Source organism: Protopterus annectens, chromosome 1.part0 (genome assembly GCF_019279795.1).
Source record: "Protopterus annectens isolate FY-2018-M chromosome 1.part0, PAN1.0, whole genome shotgun sequence".
Classification (NCBI taxonomy): domain Eukaryota; kingdom Metazoa; phylum Chordata; order Ceratodontiformes; family Protopteridae; genus Protopterus; species Protopterus annectens.
Genome location: NC_056725.1, coordinates 296051397 through 296074087, shown reverse-complemented (window position 1 = coordinate 296074087; position 22691 = coordinate 296051397). Strand labels below are relative to the sequence as shown.

Below are 22691 nucleotides of genomic sequence, written 5' to 3'. Positions count from 1 at the left end.
CCTGTACCATCCACCCCAGAACGTTATCTTGTCGAACCATCAACAACTTAGTTTAACTCATCTTAAGAAATAGTGCAGTCTATGTACTCTCTGCATCCCTTACTAACCTTATGAAGCATGTGTTGCTGAACCACTCGAATATCACCTTTATATCTTCCATATATGTATTGTCATCTCTAATATTTCTTCTTGCTTAGTTTATTATTCCCTCTTTATAGCAAACTCTGAAATATGTTTTCCTGCATTTTAATCCCCAGTCCAAAAAAGACAAAAAACACTTTTTTTCTTGTAGGATATTGTATATCTTCCTTTTCCTTTCATAAATCTCTCTTGCTCCCTCTTTTCTATCTGAATCTGACTTATTTGGTGCCCACAGAGGAGCAAATAAAAAAAAAAAAAGAAAATAAATAATTTCTCCAATCTGGTACAGCTCAACACTTTTCATCTTTTTAAACCTTTTCTTATGTGCTGTCTAAACTCCAAAAATACCCCGTATAGGAGAGCCATAACCAGCTGTTGTAGTATCTGGTGCTATTCCCTGTTCTGGCATCCCACAACTTTAAGTTGAGATGCAAAGAAAAAAAAGTCCTATATCTGAGCTGAGGCCCAAACTATTATTAAAGATCTTATGCTGTAACAAACCTCTTGTTATAAGCACTAACGTATGTTGCAGTAAGTGGTTTGCTAAGGTAACTGCTAAGCACGTCAGTGCTTCAGTCCTGACAGCAGTTATAGTATTGGCATTCATTTCTTAATGCCAGCACTGCAGTAAAGGCCCTTTGGCAAATGGCAGTCCCACCACCCAAGCACCTTGCTTCCAGGTGGCTGCCCCATGTACCCCACCCTGCCTATACTTTTGCCATATATTGTAGGTGTCAGTGAAACCTAAAATTAACTTTTCACCCTTAATCACTTTCATAAAGCAAGAACAAAGGAAAATTGTATATTTCTGTTCTCACTCTACTGCTATGATATAGTTTTCCCCTTTCTTTTCTTATATCTGGTGCACGTATTTTCAAGAATTCCATGCACAATTTAAAATCAGTCAGCATTTTCTGTTTTCTTTTGTTATACTACAATCGAAATACAGTATCTTATACTTACCTTTTCCAAAAGAACACAGTGTTCACCTTACTTCCTACGAGAATAAAGTACTATAATGTCAACTTTCTTTTAGTTATACCAAAGTCAAACAACAATTGCTGGTGTCCAAAGGCACAAACACGATTGTTTTAAAACACAAGTCTCTTCAAAATCTTTACGATCTTAGTAGTAATATTCACCACGCTAGAACAGCAATGTGGAGTAAACTTCTTTTTATTAGCAGTGATTGATTTCCATGTTATGTTGATATATGTGATAGAACTTTTAATATGTTTTGAGTAATATATGATATCCTTAATTATAAGTCATCATCTTGAATAGCAGGAAAATTAATTTAAGTCTTTACACTTTGGCATAAGGTATAACATTTTACATATTGTATGAAGAGACTCATCATGCGTTAATGAAATTGTTTTTTACGCTTGTACTGTGTTTTCCTTATGAACTGAGACATTCTTGAGAATCAAACATATAGAATCTATTCTCCTTTCATGTTTTAATGAAACTGATTTGACCATTCACACACAGTATTTTTTAACAGGTGTATCCTATTTTAGATGATACTCAGATTATTTGTTTCTGAATCATATCACCGTGAAGAACTGGATGTTTTTAAATATATTTCTGTATACATGGCCATATGATAAGAACGCTACATTTACGTTTTCTATGTATTACCCTCATGTTTTACATTTAAGTTTTATATTTGATGCATACACAACGTGATTTCTATGCACACGTCATTTGTTGTGCAAGATCTATAAGACGCTAACATGTCGTTGTGATTAGGTCTTAACCTTAAGCATATGAAAGTTTTAATGAATCTAACAACTAATGTAATGTTATATATAGCTATGCTGCCTATGTTGTTATATAAGTAAAGCAACACCATCGCCTGTCGCTACGGGTATGTTGCCACTGGAATTTGTTGAATGTTGCGACTAAAGGCAAGAATGTTTTTATATTTAAAAGTTCATTTTCTTTGATTTAAAGGAAATAGGAGATATCACGCCTATGTTTATATTATATTATGAGATTAAAGTGAGTTCCGGTTGTAATCGGAAATTTTATACGTAAAAATTTTTTAACCAATGAGAATAATCATTTTAATTGTTTTAGTATTTAAACAAGTGTTTGAATTATGTTTAATGTGAAACAGTCTGAAGAAGCCGAATGGCGAAAGCGCTCACTGCTAATAAAAAGAAGTTTACTCCACATTGCTGTTCTAGCGTGGTGAATATTACTACTAAGATCGTAAAGATTTTGAAGAGACTTGTGTTTTAAAACAATCGTGTTTGTGCCTTTGGACACCAGCAATTGTTGTTTGACTTTGGTTTTACTTATATTTTCAGCTGGTGTTACACCCCATACCTTGGAGTGCCCTTGTGACATTATTTCTTTTAGTTATGTCAAACCACTACCCCAGAGCATGCTTCCACTGCTGTTAATCATACCACTCATCTCCCCACAACTTTTCAAATTGTTCTGTCTTGGTCTTATCAACTACCTTTGTATTTAATAAAGCAATGAAATCATGCTGCAGTTTTTTTAACCCACTGTAAAACAACCAATCTTCACAAAGCTCTTATAATATTTAACATTTGCAGCTAAAAAGGAGACATTATTCCTTAATATTTCATTTTGCTACATTATTCCTTAATATTTCATTTTGCTACATTATTCCTTAATATTTCATTTTGCTACATTATTCCTTAATATTTCATTTTGCTACATTATTCCTTAATATTTCATTTTGCTTTTACTACCAGGCCCTCTTACCTTTCTTTTCCTTGGGTGTACCCTAACCCCAGTTGTACCACCTCCTCGTCTTTCTGTACTTTCAGTACTCTCTGCAGTCACACATAATTCTGAATTAATTTCTTAAACGTCATGACTATTAATGGATGAGTATATGTGGTTTGATTGGGAGGTGGTGATTTCTTTGCTAAGTCACTAGTTATTGGTGGCATTTGGTGCAGTGGTTAGGGTTGTGAGCTGGAGTTCCTCTGGTTACAGGGTTTGATTCCATCTGCCCACTGTGTGACCTTGACCAACTCACTTAATAGCACATTGCTCCTGTGTCAGCCCTGGAAAGGGGTTGTGTGCCCAGTGGCCTTATCTGGTTAACAGATGGGTATCATGATTATTATTAGTATTATTATTGTTAGATATTTCAAATAAAGTAGTTTCAAGTAACTGCAAAGTACTGTTCATGTCAGAAACATTTGGATTTCTCTGTAAACAGTTTTCTCATGGTTTTCCTACTCCTGCTCTTCAACATTCTAACATCCCCATTCATATTCTTCATCCACTTGATTTGCTTGATGTATCTAAAGTAATTTATCCTTCCTCACAATCAAACTGCATATGCCCATTTTTGCCAAATTTTAAACAGAAAAGATCCCTCTTCCCCACTTCTGCATCTTTAAAAATGCATACATTCATCAAATGGTCAAGTTTGCCAGAAAAAAAGAACAAACTGAAGCCTGACCCAGTAATGGAGCATCTCTCTCATGTTGTTAGTAATATGTACACTGTGCAAGTAATTTCAGTTTTATCTGTCTTTAACCTATCACTTCTTCCATCTACCATCAATATACCCTTTTCAGCAGTACATTTTTCAAATGTCACTCACATTTTGAGATACTTCCTTTAACTAATCAGTTATTTCATCAGTTTCAATTTCAACTCTTCTGAATTGCAAAAAGAAAATCTTTTTCTTAACTTGCAAAGACAAACGAGATATTACTTAATTCCTCAGTGGAGTAAAGTCCTCATTTTTAACAAAATAGTCAATAAATTTGCAAGCCAGTTTATGATTTTGAAAAAAAAAAAAACAGCAAACCTTTCCCAGTTAAAGCTTAATGGCTTTATTATGAATTCCTAAAGTTCATACCTATCCAGTATTTTGTACTGCTTTAAATTTATGCACAAGGCAGGCTTTTCTTCTATTTCTTAATTCCTATTTTTTTTTTTACTAATGCTTGTATATTGATTGTTAGACAGCTTATCAGTAATTCCTCCATCTAGTTGCTGATCAGTGTGCTCATCATGCAAACCACAACCTTCACTCATGTCAGTCACATGACAATCTCAGACAATTCCTCTGCAAGGGGCTTTCCTTCCCCTACAGTAGTATTCCCCTCCAAAGGTAACCTCTTTTTAACTAAGTCACTCCATGAAACTACCACTTCGGCATCTGGATCACCAGTAGTCATCCTGTTCAACAGAGCATACTCTAGACTGACAGAAGTGAAGGTAGTAATTTGGATTTCATCTTCATACATATCACTGCTCTATTCTTTTAGTGTTAAGGCCTCTCCTACAGCATTCTTCTCCAGCAGAGCCAGACTCATTGATGGAAAAGAATATAGGAGTTTTCCCAATACCCAAATATCTCTCAGTCTGTATGAATGCCACCTCAAGTCTCCTGTGAAAATAGGCCATTGGCCAAGTGGACTGATCTTGGCAACGAAACATGAATGCATAATTAAATACATATTGTAAATAAATATTCTTTTAGACACTATCTTCTGGGTACTTTATTTCTGGCACTTAAACCTCTGATGCTTACAAGAAATGTTGATTATTAGTAGTACAATAAGCAGAATCACCGTAGTGCCAAAACTAAACCAGCCTGCCATGCTTTCAAGCTGGAGTAAGGAGGGAGGGAGTGCACCAAAGAAAACGGTCCCTTGAACCCCACTGTGAAGGACTAAAAAAACATTCTTAACATGTCATCCAGAGTACTCTTTTTAAACCATGGCACTGTCTCATTTTGGTGTTTTACGTCTGTTAATTGCACAGAGCGTGAATACAGCCTCATTTTATGTCAGGTAAGCCAGAAATATGTTAAGTAATATAAGAGTCATATTTGTGCAATGAAATGTTAATTGTATTTGTCCACAGAGAAAGCCCGGTAATATTTGGATATGTGGGCATAGACTGTGTGAAGCTTAACAGTGCCAAGAGAAAGAATATTGATTTTCCATTTTCAAAATACCCTGGGATTGTAGTTTTGATTGCACTGAGTCTATTTTGCTAACCCAGTATTATTTATGACTTCCTGATGCATCTTGAAACACTTTTACAGTCTGCAAGATGAATGTGCATAGACGCTGTGAATCGAATGTAGCGCCCAACTGTGGTGTGGATGCCAGAGGTATAGCAAAAGTGTTAGCGGACCTTGGAGTCACACCTGACAAGATCACAAATAGTGGTCAACGAAGGAAAAAGGTAAGAAAGACCAGCATAAGTAAATGTATGTAATGCCCACCTCTGTTTAGTTTTCTTAGTATATGCCAACTTTGTTAATGCCACAGGCAGAAACGGGCCACTTTCAGATGCAAAACGTGACAGTGTACGAAGAATATAGTGTTAGTGGTAAGAAGCATAACATGCTTGCAGGTAAGTTTTATTATAAGGAGTAGAAAGATTATCACCATACTGCACATGGATCGATTTCAAACCTATCATTTCAGTCATGAAGTACGACATTCTATGTACATTACAATTATATAGGCATGGTCATGCATATGAGAACAACACAAGGAAATAAAGGACTGGTATCACAATTATTATAACGTAGTTATCTGTATACCCTTGCACTGCAAATCTATTCATTAAGTATATATCTGGCTGGAAGGTAATCACGTAGCAGCTGAGAGCATATCCCAGGAACCAGAGTCAAATTAGCCAAAAGATACCATACTTTGTCCTTTTATGTAGTCCATAGGGACCATAGGCTGGTGAAGCACTGATGATCTTGGTTAGTAAACACTAGATAACCTGAGATCACTGTGTGAGGTTAGTAGACTATGTATCACTTTCCTTTTAAGATGGTTAGAATTTAACACAGACTTGGATGCTGCAGGTACAGTTATAAAAGGTATGTATGTTTATTTGATAAATGTAAACTTGACAATAAAAATACCTCTGGAAGTTTTTAATCAGGCATGGTATGATACATGTGTTTGAGCTCTTTAAAGATCATGTCTTGTATAGGAGTAGTTAATAACCACTACAAAGGAAGATTTGAAATCGGAATTATGGATGTAAGCTATTGGACTGTAGAGCAGGATGGAAATGGTGGTTGTTCAGGAGAGGCAAAGGGATGCGTTTTTTCATTTTATACATCTGTGATAGTGTTAATAAATAGCATTGTGGTTTTGCGATTGAAGTCATATTAGTTTAATGTGAATGGTGCAGCTGAGATTTACAAAGTTAGTTAATGAATGACTTATATACTAAAGTCTTGTGTTTATTGATAGACGAGCTACGCAATTTTACTGTATCCTATAAAACTACCAGTTAGCTTAAAGTAAAGCTCAAGCCATGTTTAAGCTGCCACTTACATATGGTGCTAACTGTTCTCTACAAGCTTAATACTGAGCATTTGTTGAAGTGTAAAATGTGCAACTGTTGCAGTAATAACATATGATAACAGAGTGGCAGCTGCTTCACTGTAGGTGTAAAAGTGAATACTTTATTGGTGTGTATTGGTGATTGCTGGATCAGGAAATTAATTGTAAACAATTCATGTTTGCAGAATAGGTATAACTAAAACAATTCATTTAAAGAAATTGGTATATAGTTTATGTATTTTATTGTTTTATTTGTTAACAAAGTAGGTGGTTATTTCTCAGACCCTTTTCAAGCACAGTCTGGGCCAAAATGAAAGCACAGATTACTCTCCACTACATTGACAATGCACTTGTCATTTTAAGTAACATAATTTTAACAGTACAATCACGTGTTCGGAAGAATAGCATTTCACGGCCCTTTCTATCTCTTGTTGGTAAGACAGCATTGATCAGACTTACAGACTTTGCAGAATATACATATAATTAATTATAAGAAAATACTGGATTGACACCTGAATTCAGACTGACGTACATTATTGATACAAGATGTTATAGTATGTATAAGCAGTTAACCCTTGATTTCAAGTCAAAGGGAACAAATATGCCTTCTCTAAAGTATTTGCATGCACAAGTGTAGAATGGGAATTACTGGAGCTTTTTGTGATGACATGCAGTGCCTGGTTAAGGAAATAGGAGTATAGCAAGAGCATTTGTGTCAACTCATGAATACTTGTACCCAGATCAGTCATGTCAATTCATGAGTACTTATAGATTGGATGTTGCTGGACCAGTACCCTGAAGGTACATTGCAGTTCAGTGTTGATGCATGAGCCTTGCTGCGGATGTATCCTGACAGTAATTACTGTACTACTGTAGAGCAGAGACTTCTGGATCAGTACCTTACTGTTAAATAGCACATGGCTTTGCAGTCGAGAATTGGGCTTTCCAGTGGCCATAAAATTATTTCATATGTGCATGTGTAATATATCTTTGTATGTGTCTATAACACTGGTTTAATGCACATATAGTATTGAAAAACATGTGACATTAGGTTACTAGTATCCCAGCCTTGTTGCATGATGGTATTGCCCCAACACACTCCTCACAGTGATTTGTATATCGTTGTAGGACAAGTATTGCTAATGAAGTGATCTTTTAGTAAATAGTGCAGAAATAAAGAACATGTTGGCTAGAATGTTATTGGAGTGACAAGTGCTGTTCAGCTGTAGAATATGCAAATTATACCCTATTAATATATAGAAGTGGATCTATTTGAGAAAGTCGACCCACCATTATGTCAACTATTAAATGATTGAGCACATGTAGCTGACCTTGCAAAATCCCGAAGTGTATTTTTTTAAAGCTCATATCATTGAAGTGGTATAAAAAGTAATGCATTATGTTCTGATGCGCAGATCAAGCATAAGTTACACATGTTGTACATGTATCTGTTGGTTCAGTGTACAGTACATTCAGATCTTGGAAAGGAAGGGAGATTGTAATCATAAATATGTTTATCACATGGAGATAATTAAACTAAGCAGGGAAGTACGCGGCTTGCATGTTAGAATTAAGGTGTAAAGGTCACTCAGTGCTTGAAACCATGACTGTAAGAGAAAAATTAGAGCTGTTAGTATCTCATCATCACAGCAGTTACTCTGTGGAGCTTAACAGGTATGTGGCTTGTGCTGACCTCAGAGAGAGAGAGTAGATGTATCTCTGGACAGTCTGTATCTGTTACTGGACAACGTGATTACATCCACTTCCTTAGAATGCACCGTGTCCCTTCCAAGCTGAAAAGCGTTGCTGCAACATGTGATAGAATTTGTAGAAAGCATCTCATAACTAGCATTGGGCTAGATTTGCCTTTTGAAAGTATATTTGTAGAAAATTTCCCACTAAAATGTAGCTACTGTGCTTTTGGAGAATAAAATTTCAGATTTAATGTCTGACACCTTTGTCACTATTTTCTCAGTGGGACACAACCTTCAGGATCTTAGCTAAGCAATACTTTTTATGCCATTTCAGTAATAGCTTCAATAAAAACATACTTCGATATTTTGCAGGATTAACTAAATTACCTTGATCATTTAATATTCAACATAATGGCAAGCTGACCTTCTCAAACAGATCCACAGAAGTGGAGAATTACAGTTTCTGTGGCTGCTGCCTTGCGGTAAGTAGCACCTGGTTGTAGAATGAGGGCTGGTAACGTGGCTTTAGAATCCTCCAAACCAAACAGACAGAGTGTAGTCAGAGTCTGGTCTGAATGTGGCATTGCTGACAAAACACTGGCTCCTACATAAATATAGTGGACTGGGAGGAAAACTACGAGTGACAGAAGCATAGATCGACGACCAAGAAGTGATTCACTGAATCATCACCTATAACTCCATGAAAATATAATCAGCTCATTCTCTCATCCCAAACTCCAAATAAATATAACTGGTTAACTCCAGGTAAATATCACCCACTCAGAACCAGAACCGCATCAGAGCTCATTATTTTTAGTTGGGAGAGGTGTTAGGGGTCTTTGCATGATCAGATGTTAGTGCATTTTTTTCCCTATTCATTCTGCTTTTGGTAACCAAAGGATTCAGCACAGAGGGTGAACTAAATTGCTTTTTAACTAATTTTCTTCAGTCATCTATAGGGTAGCCCATGCTGTAGCTTCAGTCGCATTGCAAGTCACCCAGAAGGGAGTACATATTTTTCAGTGGTACTAGCGTCAAATCTGTTTGTTCATAGTACTCCCTGTGTACACTAAACAGGCAAAACCTGTTGAAAACTCCCTGGTCAGATCCAACCATAAACTAATCACCATGGAAATCCACATCTCACCCACACCCCCCGCAAAGGTAACCACCTTGTAAAACGTCTCCAAAGCTGACTTTGGACTCCTAAAAACAAAGGTGGCTAACTTCATGGCACCCATGCCAATGGAAAATAGCTGCATGACTGCCGAATCATACACCAATGGCACTGTACGAACTTGTACATAAATGCATGGAACTGGCCATACCCAACAGAACCAAGACGCTGTCCTCCAAAAAAAGGAAGCCAATCTGGTGGTTCCCTGCCATTAATAAACTCTACAACAGAAGGAAGAAACTGTTGTAGAAAAAGGTGAAGCCCCAAGACTGGAAAAACTCCCTTATTAGCCTCAACAAAAAGTTGAGATTCCTCATCAAATCCTGTAAAGCCAGCTATGAAGGCAGAATTGCAGCAGACACTAAAAACAATCACAAAGCTTTTGTAGTTATATCAAGAACCTCCACGGCAGTACCCAGATTTGCTGTGAGTTATTGCACAATGGTACTTCCTATACTGAGCCAACAGATATTGCCAACATACTGGCCGACAGATTCAGTGCCAACTTTACTCTTCTTTCCCCTCAAAGGACAAATCACAATATCGGAAGAATACCAGGCACCCAGCATTACTGCAGCACAGGTTAAAGCTGCATTGTCCAAGGCCAAGAATACAGCTTCCATGGAACCCGATAATATCCTTAGCTGTGTCCTACTTGAACTACAGAGTGAACTGGCACCACATTTGTGTGCCCTGTTCAGTCACAGCTTCACCTCAGGCTTTGTCCCTACCAAGTGGGGCACTGCTACAGTCATCCCTCTCCATAAAGGGAGAGTGACTACAGACCTTGCAAATTATCGCCCCATTAGCCGGATGAGTCTGATATGTAAAGCTATGGAGTGCATCATCATGGACATGATTAACAAAGGTACAGGAAATCTCCAAACTCGGGACCCCACACAGTTTGGCTTTGTGAAAGGGAGATCATGCCTAGTCAACCTGGTTGACTTCTTTGAGTCAGTCACCAGGGCTGTGGATGAAGGTAAAGGCAGTGCATACAGCCTACCTCGATCTGGCCAAGGCCTTTGATACCATTCCTCACTCCGGGATTATTGATAAACTCACCAAACTAGGCATCAACCCCTATATCACTAGGTGGGTTGCAACTTAGCTCACATTTAGAACACACAGTGTGAAAGTAGCGAACTCCAAGTGAGACTGCCGACCAGTCATGAGTGGAGTCCTACAGGGATCGGTCCTGGATCATCTTCTGTTTGACATCTACTTCTTAGAAGTCCAGGCCAACACAAAGGGACTCTGGTTGACCAAGTTTGCAGACAACTGCAAACTGGGAGACATTATTAACTCCCTAAGTGATGCAGACATATTAACGAAAGGCCTCATTGAGACCAATGACTGGTGTTGAAACCATGGCCTTAAGCATAACGCCAAAAAATGCGTCGTCATCCCCTTTGGTAAAAACCCAGTTCCCACTAATGACCACATCGATGGGAGGCCACTGAACACTGAAGGCGTTCTAAGATATCTGGGGATGCAGGTTGACAGCAACCTCTTATTCGACCACCACATTGCCACTGTGGTCAGAAAGTCCTTCTCTGTGGCATATCTCATTATCAAGGGTTTTGCAGCCAGGAAGAAAAAGGTCATCATCTCTCTCTCTGTTCTTCCCTCAGACCAATCATCGAGTATAATGCCCCATATCATCGAGTATAATGCCCCATTTAGCATGTACCTAGGCATTAAACACATGACCTACACAGACAGACTCAAAAGACTTCAGCTATTCTCTGTCTCATATCGCCTACTTAGAGGTGATCTCTGCTTGACTTACAAAGCCATGTCTGACCCAGCTCTGTTAGAAAGGCTACATCTAAAGAAATCCCAATCCCTACTCACCACATGGTCCAGAGACCTCAACCTCATTACCACAATCAACAGAACATGCTGGAGGGACAGGTTGCTCACCCAGAGACTGTCCATGCTCAGGAATAGACTTCCCATACATGTCAAGCAGAGCACCTTGCTGTCCCTCTTCAAGAGAAATCTTGATGAGTGGATGGGTAATAGAAAGTTCACCCTGGGAATTACTCCAGTGGCTCTACTTAATAGAGGCACTGGGAACTAACGTTGGGCAGCACAATGCCAGGGTACGTCTATGGGCTGGGCTAGTAAAGGCTCTGGGGCCATTAGCCTAGTACACACCTATGAACCTATGAAAACCTTCAGATCAGATTCCCAGATAAAAGTTGTGATTGTGTAACACAAGCATTGAGTGACACCAGTGTAATATCAGTGAGAATCATTCAAGAAATGGAGAAGAGAGAGCTTAATTTCTGACTTGTTATTGTGAAGGCCTTTTGTATCTAACTTGAGTCACTACGACAAGGAAAGTAGTCTTCAAAAAAGTAATTTATTGATGGAAGTATTCTATTATCTTTGACGCATCCATGGATATTCTTGCAGGCAAAGGATGACTGTCTCTCTAGTCTGCTCAGTATTTTCATGTAGCACTTTGCAGATTCCTGTCCTCATTACCTCCTGCCTTCCTTTCTCCATATATTTTGTGCCATTCTGGATGCCTCCTTAACGTTGAACTCTACTGTTCATTAAGATAATTCACTTCATTTGTCTACCGCCCTTTCCATTAAATACAACTTCTTTAAGTCCAAAGTAAAAACCTTTGCCCCTGTTGATAACGATAGATGTTCATCATTAGATCACTGTTGCAGGATCTTAAGCTATATGGGACATATCATGACTAAGACTGGGCAACCAGATTGCTTACAAAGCTTTAGGGCACATTTGCGCACTACATTACAGCTCAAGTAGAATCATATAAGTCAGTGGTTAGGGCACCAAACTCTCAGAGCTGTCTTATTGTCGAAGAATGCTCTCTGCTGTGGCTTTAAAGGATTGACAGTTGGCTAGCAGTTCTTCAGAGATGAGCAGACAATTACCTTGTTGTGAAATACTTTCCATTTTACCATTTTTTGTGAGGAAAAGTTTAAGTTCCTTTTCAAAAGTTGTTGCTGGGAGTTAGGGCTAGTGGTTTTAGTGGCTGTGTCTGAAATATTTTACCTTAGACCTTGATTTTTTTTTTAGTCAGGAAGGAAACCTGCTATTCCAAGCCTAACACTACCCAGTTGTCAGGCACTTTTTTTCAGTAGTGAAGTGGAGCTGGATATCATCTTTTCAGTCAATCACTCTCTGATGCACAAGAAGAGAAAATGTGCAGGTGGCTTTGGTCTTTGAAATCTGATTGCTTGGATGGACCATTCCTCAGTCTCTCTGTCTCTTTCTGGTACTCCTCCTCAGGAAGCCACTAAGGACCAACAGGTGCATACTTTGCAGCTGTTTGGTTGTCCTGTTCAGACAACGGATAGAGACAATTGTCAGCATCAGAGGTGGGAGCAGACATTATTCCTTTGCAGAGCTGATCTGAGGAGCTTGATTCTCAGGGAAAGGACTATTCTTCAAAATGCTGTTTTTCTGGTGGGCATCCTAGGAGGAAGGAAATAAAACTAGGCATTTTCCTTTACCTGTGCCCCTTCATCTGGAGCATATAAGGATGATTTACTAGACTTTGTTTAAGTTTATTTTAAAGCCTTTCAGTCTTTACATTCTGAGTTTTCCCTTCATTTAAAAATGAAAAGATTTTATTTTCTGTCAGATTCTAATTCTCAGTCTGAGGGACAGGAATTAGACTTCATTTGTCAAGTTTGTACTCCACAATATGGGGAGTTTGACTTTGATTAAAGTTTTTCTTCAGATTTCGCAACTGAAGAGTTGTCTTTTTCTAATACTGTTGCCAGAATGAAGGGATTATTTCAGTGAGAATAAAAAGAAATGCCAGAGACTCCTCAAAGATATTAAGATTTGCTACAGGTAGATTCTTCCTCATCCTGAAGCTGTCCTTCCTGTTCTGCCATCCTTAGAGGATGGGTTCTTTGCAGCCAGCAGCTTGCCTGATAGTCAGCTACCTGGTCCCAGAAAGTCTGATAACTTATATAAGGCTTCCCAGACCCACAAATGTATTTTTCTACCCTTAGATTTGTCCCTTCAGTAATTTCTCTGACAAAACTATCTTCTGCCAACCACCTTATAGCAGGCTACCCTATTTCTTTTGACAAAGTTGGGAAGCCTTTTTATATTTTTGGGCAGAAAGTTTATATTTCCACTATAGCCTTCAGACTAGTAAATTGTCTGAATCACTTCTAAGTTTCTCCTGGCTTCTTTTGATGTTGTTGTTGTCTTTCGGCTTTTCCTGGTTAGGGGTCACCACAGCGGAACTTCGGTCCACTAATGATTGGCAGTAGATTTTCACAAACGCCGAGGTGCCAGCTCGACGTTCAACCTTCAACGAAGGCATGCCCATTTACGCATGTCTTTCGAACGCCCACCCAATAATATGAAAAAAAAATATTTTACGACCTTTCTTCTTCAGAAGTTAGGACATGTCTGGGTTACTTAATATCTTAAATGTCTGAGGTAACCAAACACTGTTTAATATGCTGTTGTGGCACTCCTGATGCTGTTTATAGATCAGCTGCCTCTGGTTTAGTGTTGAGAAGATTTGTTGGGCTACATTCTCAGAACTTATTTACACGATGTGAAACGTGAGCTTTTGAATACTTCCCTGGATAAATAGGTACTATCTGACCTTTTCTTTGCTGAGGTCCTTAAAAGATTTGATGAAAGGGGAAAATTAATTCATTGGGTTACCCACATTTTTTAACCTCCTTGCCCGTATATAGTAGAAAAGAAGGAGCCTGGAGACCTGTCGTAGACCTCGGTTTTCTAAGCCTTTACATTAAAAGCCCAAAATTTCTCTTCTCTTTAACTTCTCATTCCAGCTCTAATTCTTTTTTTTTTTTTTTTTAGTAATGCTGGGTTTATTATCATGTTACAGTTATCAAAAGTTTCATATGCTTTTTACATTTTTCTCTGGTTTACATTTTCAATTTTCTGTTTTACTGTTTAGGTTGTCAACAGCTCCATGTGTGTTTACAAACTGCCTAGGTTGCAGGACATTCACATTTTTTCATACAACTACCTTAGTTTGCAGCTTGTTTTACAAGTTGTCAAGAATCTCTGGTTTGAAAAAATTGTCAATCTGGGATGCCAGTTGAACATAGAGAAATTTTCTCTGTCTCAAAGGACGGTGTTTATGGGATGTCTCGTGGATACATTCATCTTTTTTTTTTAAAAGAAGAAACATCTTTATTAAATTATAATGTATGATGTAGGCAATCTTATTTATATAAAGAAAAATAAACCATACTGACACAATGTCAGTTTCAAACATTATACCTTATAAGCTGTGCTGACACAACTGTAGCTGCAAACATTATATATTACTTTTAATATATTTAGTCATTGTCAGTTAAACATTACATAGCCTGTTCAAATCCTGCCTTCTTTTAAGCCTCATTCTTCCTCTCCATGTACAGAACTCACATTTCCCATTTTTCCTAAGTAATTTTTTCTACCACCTACCCTTTTATAAAGATCCTATTTTCAGTTGTTTTATTTCTGTTACTATCTTCTCTACTTCTAGTAAAGTTGGTTAAGACTTTGATTTCCATTTTGTAGTAATTGTTATTTTGGCAGCCATCATAATTAGACTCAGCAAGGCTTTGCTGTGTCTAGGCAATTCTGATTCTGCATCACAGCTCAAAAAAATAATTTCTGTAGTATCCCAATTAGCTCACCCAGCATCTCTGAGAGAGTAGTCTGTAGGGAATCTTTAAAATCGGCCAACTCATTACACTCCCAGAAAATATATCCCCAGTTACCTCTTTCTTTCCCCATCACACATCCAACATTTGTTCTCTACCTGAGGAAAAATTAATTGAAGTTTGCTTGGGGTATAAAAATACCTATGTAAACATTTCCAAGCAAAGATCCTAAATCATATTTGGAAGACATACATACATATATCCCCCAGTGTTTCTTTTTGAATTGCTTATCCAGTTTCTCTTCCCAATCCTTCCTAACCTCCTCTGATTGAGTCTTGTAGTTATCATGCAATATTTTATATGCTCTGCTATTCCTTTCTTAATGGCAACTTCTGTTCTAGATTCTACTAAAAACTCTGCCAGTGCTGATCCTCTGTTTAGGTCCCCCCTATTTCTTTCTGTTTGCCTATATTCTGATATCAATCCTTGATGTGGAAGGCAGTCTGTAACCTGCAGTCCAAATAAGTTCTGGGCATCTTCCCATTCTGTTGCCTTTCCCTGTATAGTTATTTGCGCCCAATACCTTGGTTCCTTTGCAAGTTTTTCTCCAGTATATTCCTGTCCTTCCCTCGTGTTGTGTGTATCCCTATTGGCAAACTCTCCTTTCTCCATTTCCATGTTGACTTAATTCTTAGAAGACCTTCTGCTGTTTTATGAATATAATATTCTGTATGATTATTGATGTCCTCTTTAAAGGTCTACAATACATCAAAAATCCCAGTGTCTCCGTGTTACTTGAGCTTCCCTCGTGTTTCATAATCATCTGTTTGCACTTCGAATTATAGTTTTCTGCTTGTACTATGTATAGGAACATTAACTGTGTTGCTCTGCAATATCCCATTCAACTTGGGTAATCCCAATCCTTCCAGTTCTGTTGTAAGAATAAGTTTATCCTACTTGACTCTTGCCATCTTCCCCTCCCAGATAAAATCCTTCAGCTCTTTATTAATTGCTATCCACAACTTCTCCTCTAGTTGATAAAAATATGCCTGGCCTAGTTAAAGACTTAAGAAACTAAAAACAAATTAACTGCTTGTATCTTACTACTGATATCCATATAACAGAGGCTTCCACTTTCTCAGTTGTTATATTATCTTTTGTTTAGTCTTTTCCCATATATCCTTAGTTGACACACTGGTATCATTTTTGATCCATATTCCTAAATACTTGTCCCCATAAGTATAGATATTGCTGAAGCAGTTTGGTACATAATTTACTGCTATTGCTTTTGTTTTAACTTCATTAATTTTGCATACTGAAAAGGTTTGTAACTGCTTCATTATGTTCCACAGCACTGTAATGTCCCCTTCTGGTTTTGTCAGACATAAGATAATATCATCTGCAAACAGAGCCAGCTTTTCTTGACTACCATACCAATTACATCCTTGAATTTCTGAGTCCCTTATTTTCTTTGTCAGTGTTTCTAAATAAAATGCAAATAAAGGGGAGAGAGGACACCCCTGCCTGGTTCCTCTGCTGAAGCAGAAATTATCAGAGAGGACCCCAGCCAGTTCTCACTCTGCAATGACCCCTGTCTGTTTTGTAGCCGAGTCTTTGCACACTTGGGTACATAACTGCCACTGAACAACCCTGGACAGATGCACTGGATGGAACCAGTCATCAGTATTTATGTATTTATTTACTGCATTTGTTAACTGTGAAAGTCCACTGAGCCTGAAATGAGCCCATTTTCAGTGGAGGCCCGGGGAGAAAAGCTCCACAAATATACATACAAAGAGAATATAATCACGTAGACAGAAAACAAAATCATACAGTACAGTTACAGTGCATGAAACTGGTAATAGAAGCAACGGTGCAAGAAAAAAATACAATCATTGACATAAAAATCATACATTACAAATACATTGCATGAATTTGGTATTAGAAGCAATGTTGCCAGAAAAAAAGAAAAATGCAATCATTGACATATAGAAGTAATGACTGACATGCATTTCAGAGAAGATGTTAGTGAAAGATATTTAAATCGGTGCATAGGGTATATTCAAGTACACATGAAAGTAATATATGTACAGGTGTGTAGCTGTGAGGAGATTAAATACCGAGTGAATATAGAAAGAGTTATAATTGTGGAGGATGGATAGGACTGGTGAAAGTGGCAGGGAAGCATTAAGTAGGCAGAATGAAGGAAATGATGTGATAGAGGTATAGCTCTGGAAGGAGAAGTCAGGAGTTGAGGTTGTGTGGTTGGGAACAAGAGCATAGCCATTTCGAGGAGAGATGCAGTTTGAGGGATTTTTTTAAAGGAGGTCAGGTTGCTGATTGCTCTGAGTGATGGGGGGAGAGTATTCCATGTCTTAGAGACATAGTAGGAATACAGCATTTGGCTGGCTGAGAGCTTGGGTTGCTCTACGGATAGTATCATTTTGTTTTCGGACCTAAAGAGCTGGTTCAGATGGTACATGGTCAGTATGGAAGAGAGGGAAGAGCAGGTTTTTGGGTGGTAGATGAGCTTGTGGTCTGTAGTTAACTGTAAAAATGTGAGCTAGGGTTGGGATTCTAGCCAATGTAGTTGCAGCAGAGAGGAACAGTGATGGGTAGCATATTTAGCATTTTTGGCAAATTTAGCGACTTTGCTATAACAAGAGTCTAATTTTGTTCACAAGGAGGACTGTAGATTTGTGAGGAAAGATGCACCGTATAGAAGTGTTGGAAGGAGGAAGGATGAGGCCAGAGCCTTTTTTGCAGTGAGACTGAGAAAGTAGCTGTGCCTATACAGGGCACCTAGTTTCTGATGTTTTTTTATGTTACTGTAAATGTAAAGGTGGACTGTTAATTTGTCATCAATGATGACTCCTAGTAACTTGGTGCTGGGGACAACCTCAGTCATGGTGTTATTTTGGGAGTGAATGGAGAATAGTGACTTGTCAACAGAGCTGGATTTTGTGGAGGTAAATATTAAAAGTTTTGTTTTGTTGGGGTTGAGAGTGAGATGGCTCTGGGACATCCAGGTTTCAGTGGAAGTAAATGCTTCTTGGGTGAGATGCTGTAGAGTGGAGACAGATTTAGCAGAACAGATGATAGTTGAGTCATCTGCATATTGGATGACTATTGGATGACCGTGCTATGGATGAGTGAGGAATGAAAGTTATTGACAAATATGCTGAATATGAGGTGTCCTAGTATTGATCCTTGGGGACAAGTGTATTTGTGGTTATGAAATGGGGGAAGCGTATAGCCATTTAGTAGATTGCTGGCTGTTCCTGAGATAGTTAGTAAACCATTGTAGGGTAGGGGGAGATTGCCCGAGATTAGCGGGTTTATTAAGCAGGAGGGAGTGCGATATGGTGTCAAATGCCTTTGAAAGATCTAGAAATAAGCTGAGACTAAGCATCCAGCATCTCGAGCTCTGTTTACTGTGTCGAGGAAGGAAATGAGGGGTAGTGTTAGTACTATGTCCGGACCTAAAGCCATGTTGAGTGGGAGAGAGGATTTGGTGTTGTATCAGGTGACTGAGGAGCTGAGTATGAATGCATGTCTCTAGAACTTTTGAGATTGGGGAGAGAATGGCAATGGGGCGAAAATTTGAGATGTCAGAGTTATTGCCGCCTTTGTGAAGTGGTAGAATAAATGTTTTTTTTCCAGATATCAGGTATTCCTGAATGGATTTGTTTAGGAGGATGCTGACAGGTTATGCAATGGAGGAGGCTGAGAGTTGTAAGTATTCTGTGGGTAAGTTATCAGGGGCATTAGTATAGAGTTTGAGTTTGTAAAGAAGTTTTTTTATAGTGAGGGTGGGAAAGAAGGTAGAGGATGTGTAGGGGAGTGCAAAGGGTGGAGTATCTGGTGAGTTGGCATTAGTAGGTAGGAAGGTGGTGGTAAGTTTTTTTATGGTGTCAATGAAGTAAGTGTTAAAGAGGGAGGCTATTTCAGGTGGAGTTTTTTCTGGGTTAGGGCATGGATTGTTGTTAGATCCAGGGTGAAGTAGGGAATTGATTGCTCCCCAAAGTTTCTTGGGGTTTAGTTTATGTTGATCTTGGATAGTGTGGAAGTATTCTTTTTTGTTTTTGATAACTAGACGTTTGGCCTGGTTGCAGGGTAGTTTATATAGACTGAGGTTAGACAGTGTTTTGTTTTTTTGCCAGGCTTTCCAAACTTTGTCCCTATTGGACATCACTTGCTTTTTGGACTTTGTAAGCCAAATTGCATGCTTTGACTTGATCCATTTTAACTGGAGTGGGGCAAGACTATTTAGGATCCTGAGAAATGTAGAATTAAAGAATTCTGCAGCTTTGTTGAGTTTGAGAAATTTTAGTGGGCCCCAGTTAGTTTTGTGACGAATGTCATTGAAGGTGTTTGGGGAGAAATGTGATAGGTCTCTGCTATATTTATATTAGTGGAAATTTGGTATGGAGATGGGCTTACGTATTATGAATGCTGGACAGTGATCACTGACACTGTTTGAGAGAGTCCCTGAGGTGGTAATTTTTTCTGGGTCAGAGACCAAGATCCAATCCAAGATAGAGCCTTTGTTTACCTTTATATTGGGTCTAGTGACATTAGAGATTAGCTGAGTATAGATGTGATGGTTGATATCGGTGGAAGGATTTTTAGTAGATATATCTAGCCAGTTGATGTTGACGTTGCCAAGGATGATGGTTTCATTTGTTATATTGCTTGTTGTCCAGAGAAGAATTTCTTTACGAATGGGAGCATTATTGCCTGGGGGAATGTATATAACTATTATGCAAAGGGTTTTGCAGTTGTTAAGTTTTAGGAAGGTAACCAGTAGTTCTGCTGTGGAGAAGTGGGGAATAGGCGTGGAGTATGGGATTGCTGTAAAGGAGCTAGGGAATAGTAAGGCGATGCCACCACCTTTTTTATGTAGTCTGTCATTCCTAAGGCAGGAGTAGTTTGGCGGTAAGGATTCAGAATCTTTAATGGATGGTATTAACCAGGTTTCAGTGACAGCAGTGAAGTTCATAGGTTCATAGATTAGTACTAGGCTAACTGCCCTTACGAGCCATTTGTTTTAAGCCTAGCCAATTATCCCTTGTGAGACTCAAACCCTGCACCTTGTGTTTGTAAGGCAAACACCTTAACCATTAGGCCACCCTCCTAGCCCTCTGGTTTATGTTGATTTAGCCAGGCGTGCAGTTGGGGAATTTTGTTTCTAATGCTTTGGAGATTAATTGCCATGAAGTTTAGGGATTTTGTGGAGTTAGTGGAATTGGGAGAGGGAGGAGAAGGACAGGGTTGGGATGTACGTCACCACAAAGGACTAGTTCACTGAGAACAGGGATATAGGTAGGTACGCTTTTCTTTTTTAGGTATTGGAAGTACTTGAAATTGTGGTTGTACGGGTGGTTGTGGTTTGGGGAGAGGATGATTAGTTTTTTTAGTAATATTAAGTTTGTACTATAGAGAGAGGACCAGATGGCAGAGTAGCTGAGGAGGTTGTGTGAGTAGATTGATGTGGAAGGGGAAGGTGTAGGAGATGTGTAATGTATTTGAAATGATGATAATTTTAGAAGGAGAGAGAGGTAAGTAGTAAGAGTAATAAGAAAAAGGTTCAGTGTAAGAGACATGGCTGAGTAAGGTTGGGATAAGAGAGGCTGTGGTAGTAGTTGTGAGTTGTGAGTGAGGTATGGGAGGTAGGCTAAGGTAGAGGGTGAGGAGAGACGAGAATGAGACTGGCACACCGGAGTTATTGGGGTGTGTAGTTGTAAGGGGAGGGATGGGTGTGGAGTTAGAGGAAGGCTGTGTAGTGGGAGAGGACAGAGATAGTGAAGAAGGGTGTAGGTATGATAGAGATGATTGTAGGTGGAGTGTTGGGATTGGAGGAAAGGTGGACAGGTGGGGATGAGGATAACTATAAATGTAATTGAAGTGGTTGGTAGGGTGGAAGAGTGGAGTGAGCCCGAGCGTAGTGAGGCTAACTCAGCAGGAAGAGGCAGGAGAGCCAAAAAAAAAAAATCAGTTAAGCACAGGATAACAGGTAAGCTATGTGTACCTGGGCTGCAAGACAAACCTTTGGTGGGGAAATGAGTGAGAGTGATGAGCTTATGTTCCCAAGCTGTGTGGTTTGTGGCACATATAAATACAGGAAATGGCAGGGAGATGTACTAGGAGTTATTTGTATTGGGTTAATATTGTATTTTAGTCTTTACAAGGGGTAATGCAGTATGTGTTAGCTTTACATACACTTCTACTGCCATCTGGTGGTTTCAAAAGGGAATAACTTAGGCAGGAAGATAGGGTAGATTACTTCTCACTTGTGTATGAGGGGGGGGGGGTAGAGAAAAACTCGTAAGATGCAGGCAATTTGTCATGATCCCTTTCTGGAGTTAAGAACATAGGAAAGGGATTCCTACATTATAGAAAACAAATTCTGTTTTGTTTTTTCTGCGTCAAATGGTACTAGACTGGGCAGTGTACTGTGTAATGTAGTATTACTACTTTGTGTTACTTTTTTGTGAGGCAAGAAGGCGAGCATACATGACCTTGAGTTGTAGATGATTCACTGCTGATCAGATAAGTAGCCATATAACACAGGTCAGTTGTTGTACTTATTTCACTATGGAGAGAGGGATGACCATTACGCCGTTTATGGTATGCATTTGACGTTTTCACTTGTCTTCTTTAGTCCATTCTTGTATTCTGGGAGCAGGCTATTGGTGCTCAATCTGCAGAGTGAGATCTTTTCTAGACTATAAGGCTCTGGATATCTTTTGCAGGGCTGTAACTGTATGGAAATTGCTTTCTTAAAAGTATCCTTTACCAAATCTTATTACTTCAGAAATACATCCATGGTCTAAATGGTAATCAGATGGCTTTATTTTTAGTTAATAATCATGTCTTTTCACTGTAGTTTTGTGACAAAAACTGCCAAATTTCCAAATAAAATCATTAAAGAGGGGATATCAAAAAGGTGGTGATATATGAGAAAACAGGTGAAGCCTCAAATTACTAATTGAAGATTTCACGACTGTGTTAGCTTGGTGGTGGATGTGAAGCGTGATTCACCAGGCTTTAATAAATGCATTTTTAGGGACTTGGAAGGATGACCTCCTGCCATTTCTTTTTTATTGTTTTCCAGGCTTAATAAAAGATGAGCAAATACATTGCTATGTGGCTATCTTCAAGTATGTTTTGCTGTTCATGATGGAGTATCTGGAGATAACCAGTTTATTATTGTTCTAGTATGCCAAGAAATTCACCTCAAGAGCATAGCCTGCGAGGTGAATCTTGGCATTCATGTTGAGAAGACGTAATTAAAGGGTTGTGATCAGCAACCCGATCATAAATGTTGGTAGGGCATAGACCTTTAGCAGCTCCAGGTGTTACCAGTTAAAGAATAAAAAACCTCAAAACCTCAAAGTGTTTTAGTGAGCACCAACAGCAGCAGACCACTCAGCTTACTTACAAAAAAACTGTGGGGGGGTAAAGGATCAAAATCAGGGACAGTTGTTTTAATATTGATGTAATTATCTTGAAAAGTTAATAGAAATGCAGGTTTGGCATCAGTATGCATTTGCTGAAGAGAAAGAAGGAGGAAACTCTAATTCTGACCTTATTGACTGTGTTCCTTTGTGATTTACCAGAAAAAATACTGAGTTTAAAATGCGAAAATCGGCAACAAACTCAGGGACAATTTAGAGGAATGGGTAGCAGACAGAAACAGTTATTTTTACCT

At 38.7% G+C, this 22691-nt stretch overlaps 1 protein-coding gene across 1 annotated transcript in view; it reads left to right on the top strand.

The window, feature by feature from the left end:
• The window catches only part of PRKCE (protein kinase C epsilon), a 3007622-nt gene that overhangs the window by 1916279 nt on the left and 1068652 nt on the right, over window positions 1-22691 (top strand). The window contains exon 7 of the mRNA XM_044059920.1: window positions 5198-5340. Coding sequence (XP_043915855.1) covers window positions 5198-5340 — 143 coding nt within the window. The remainder of the gene's footprint in view (window positions 1-5197; window positions 5341-22691) is intronic.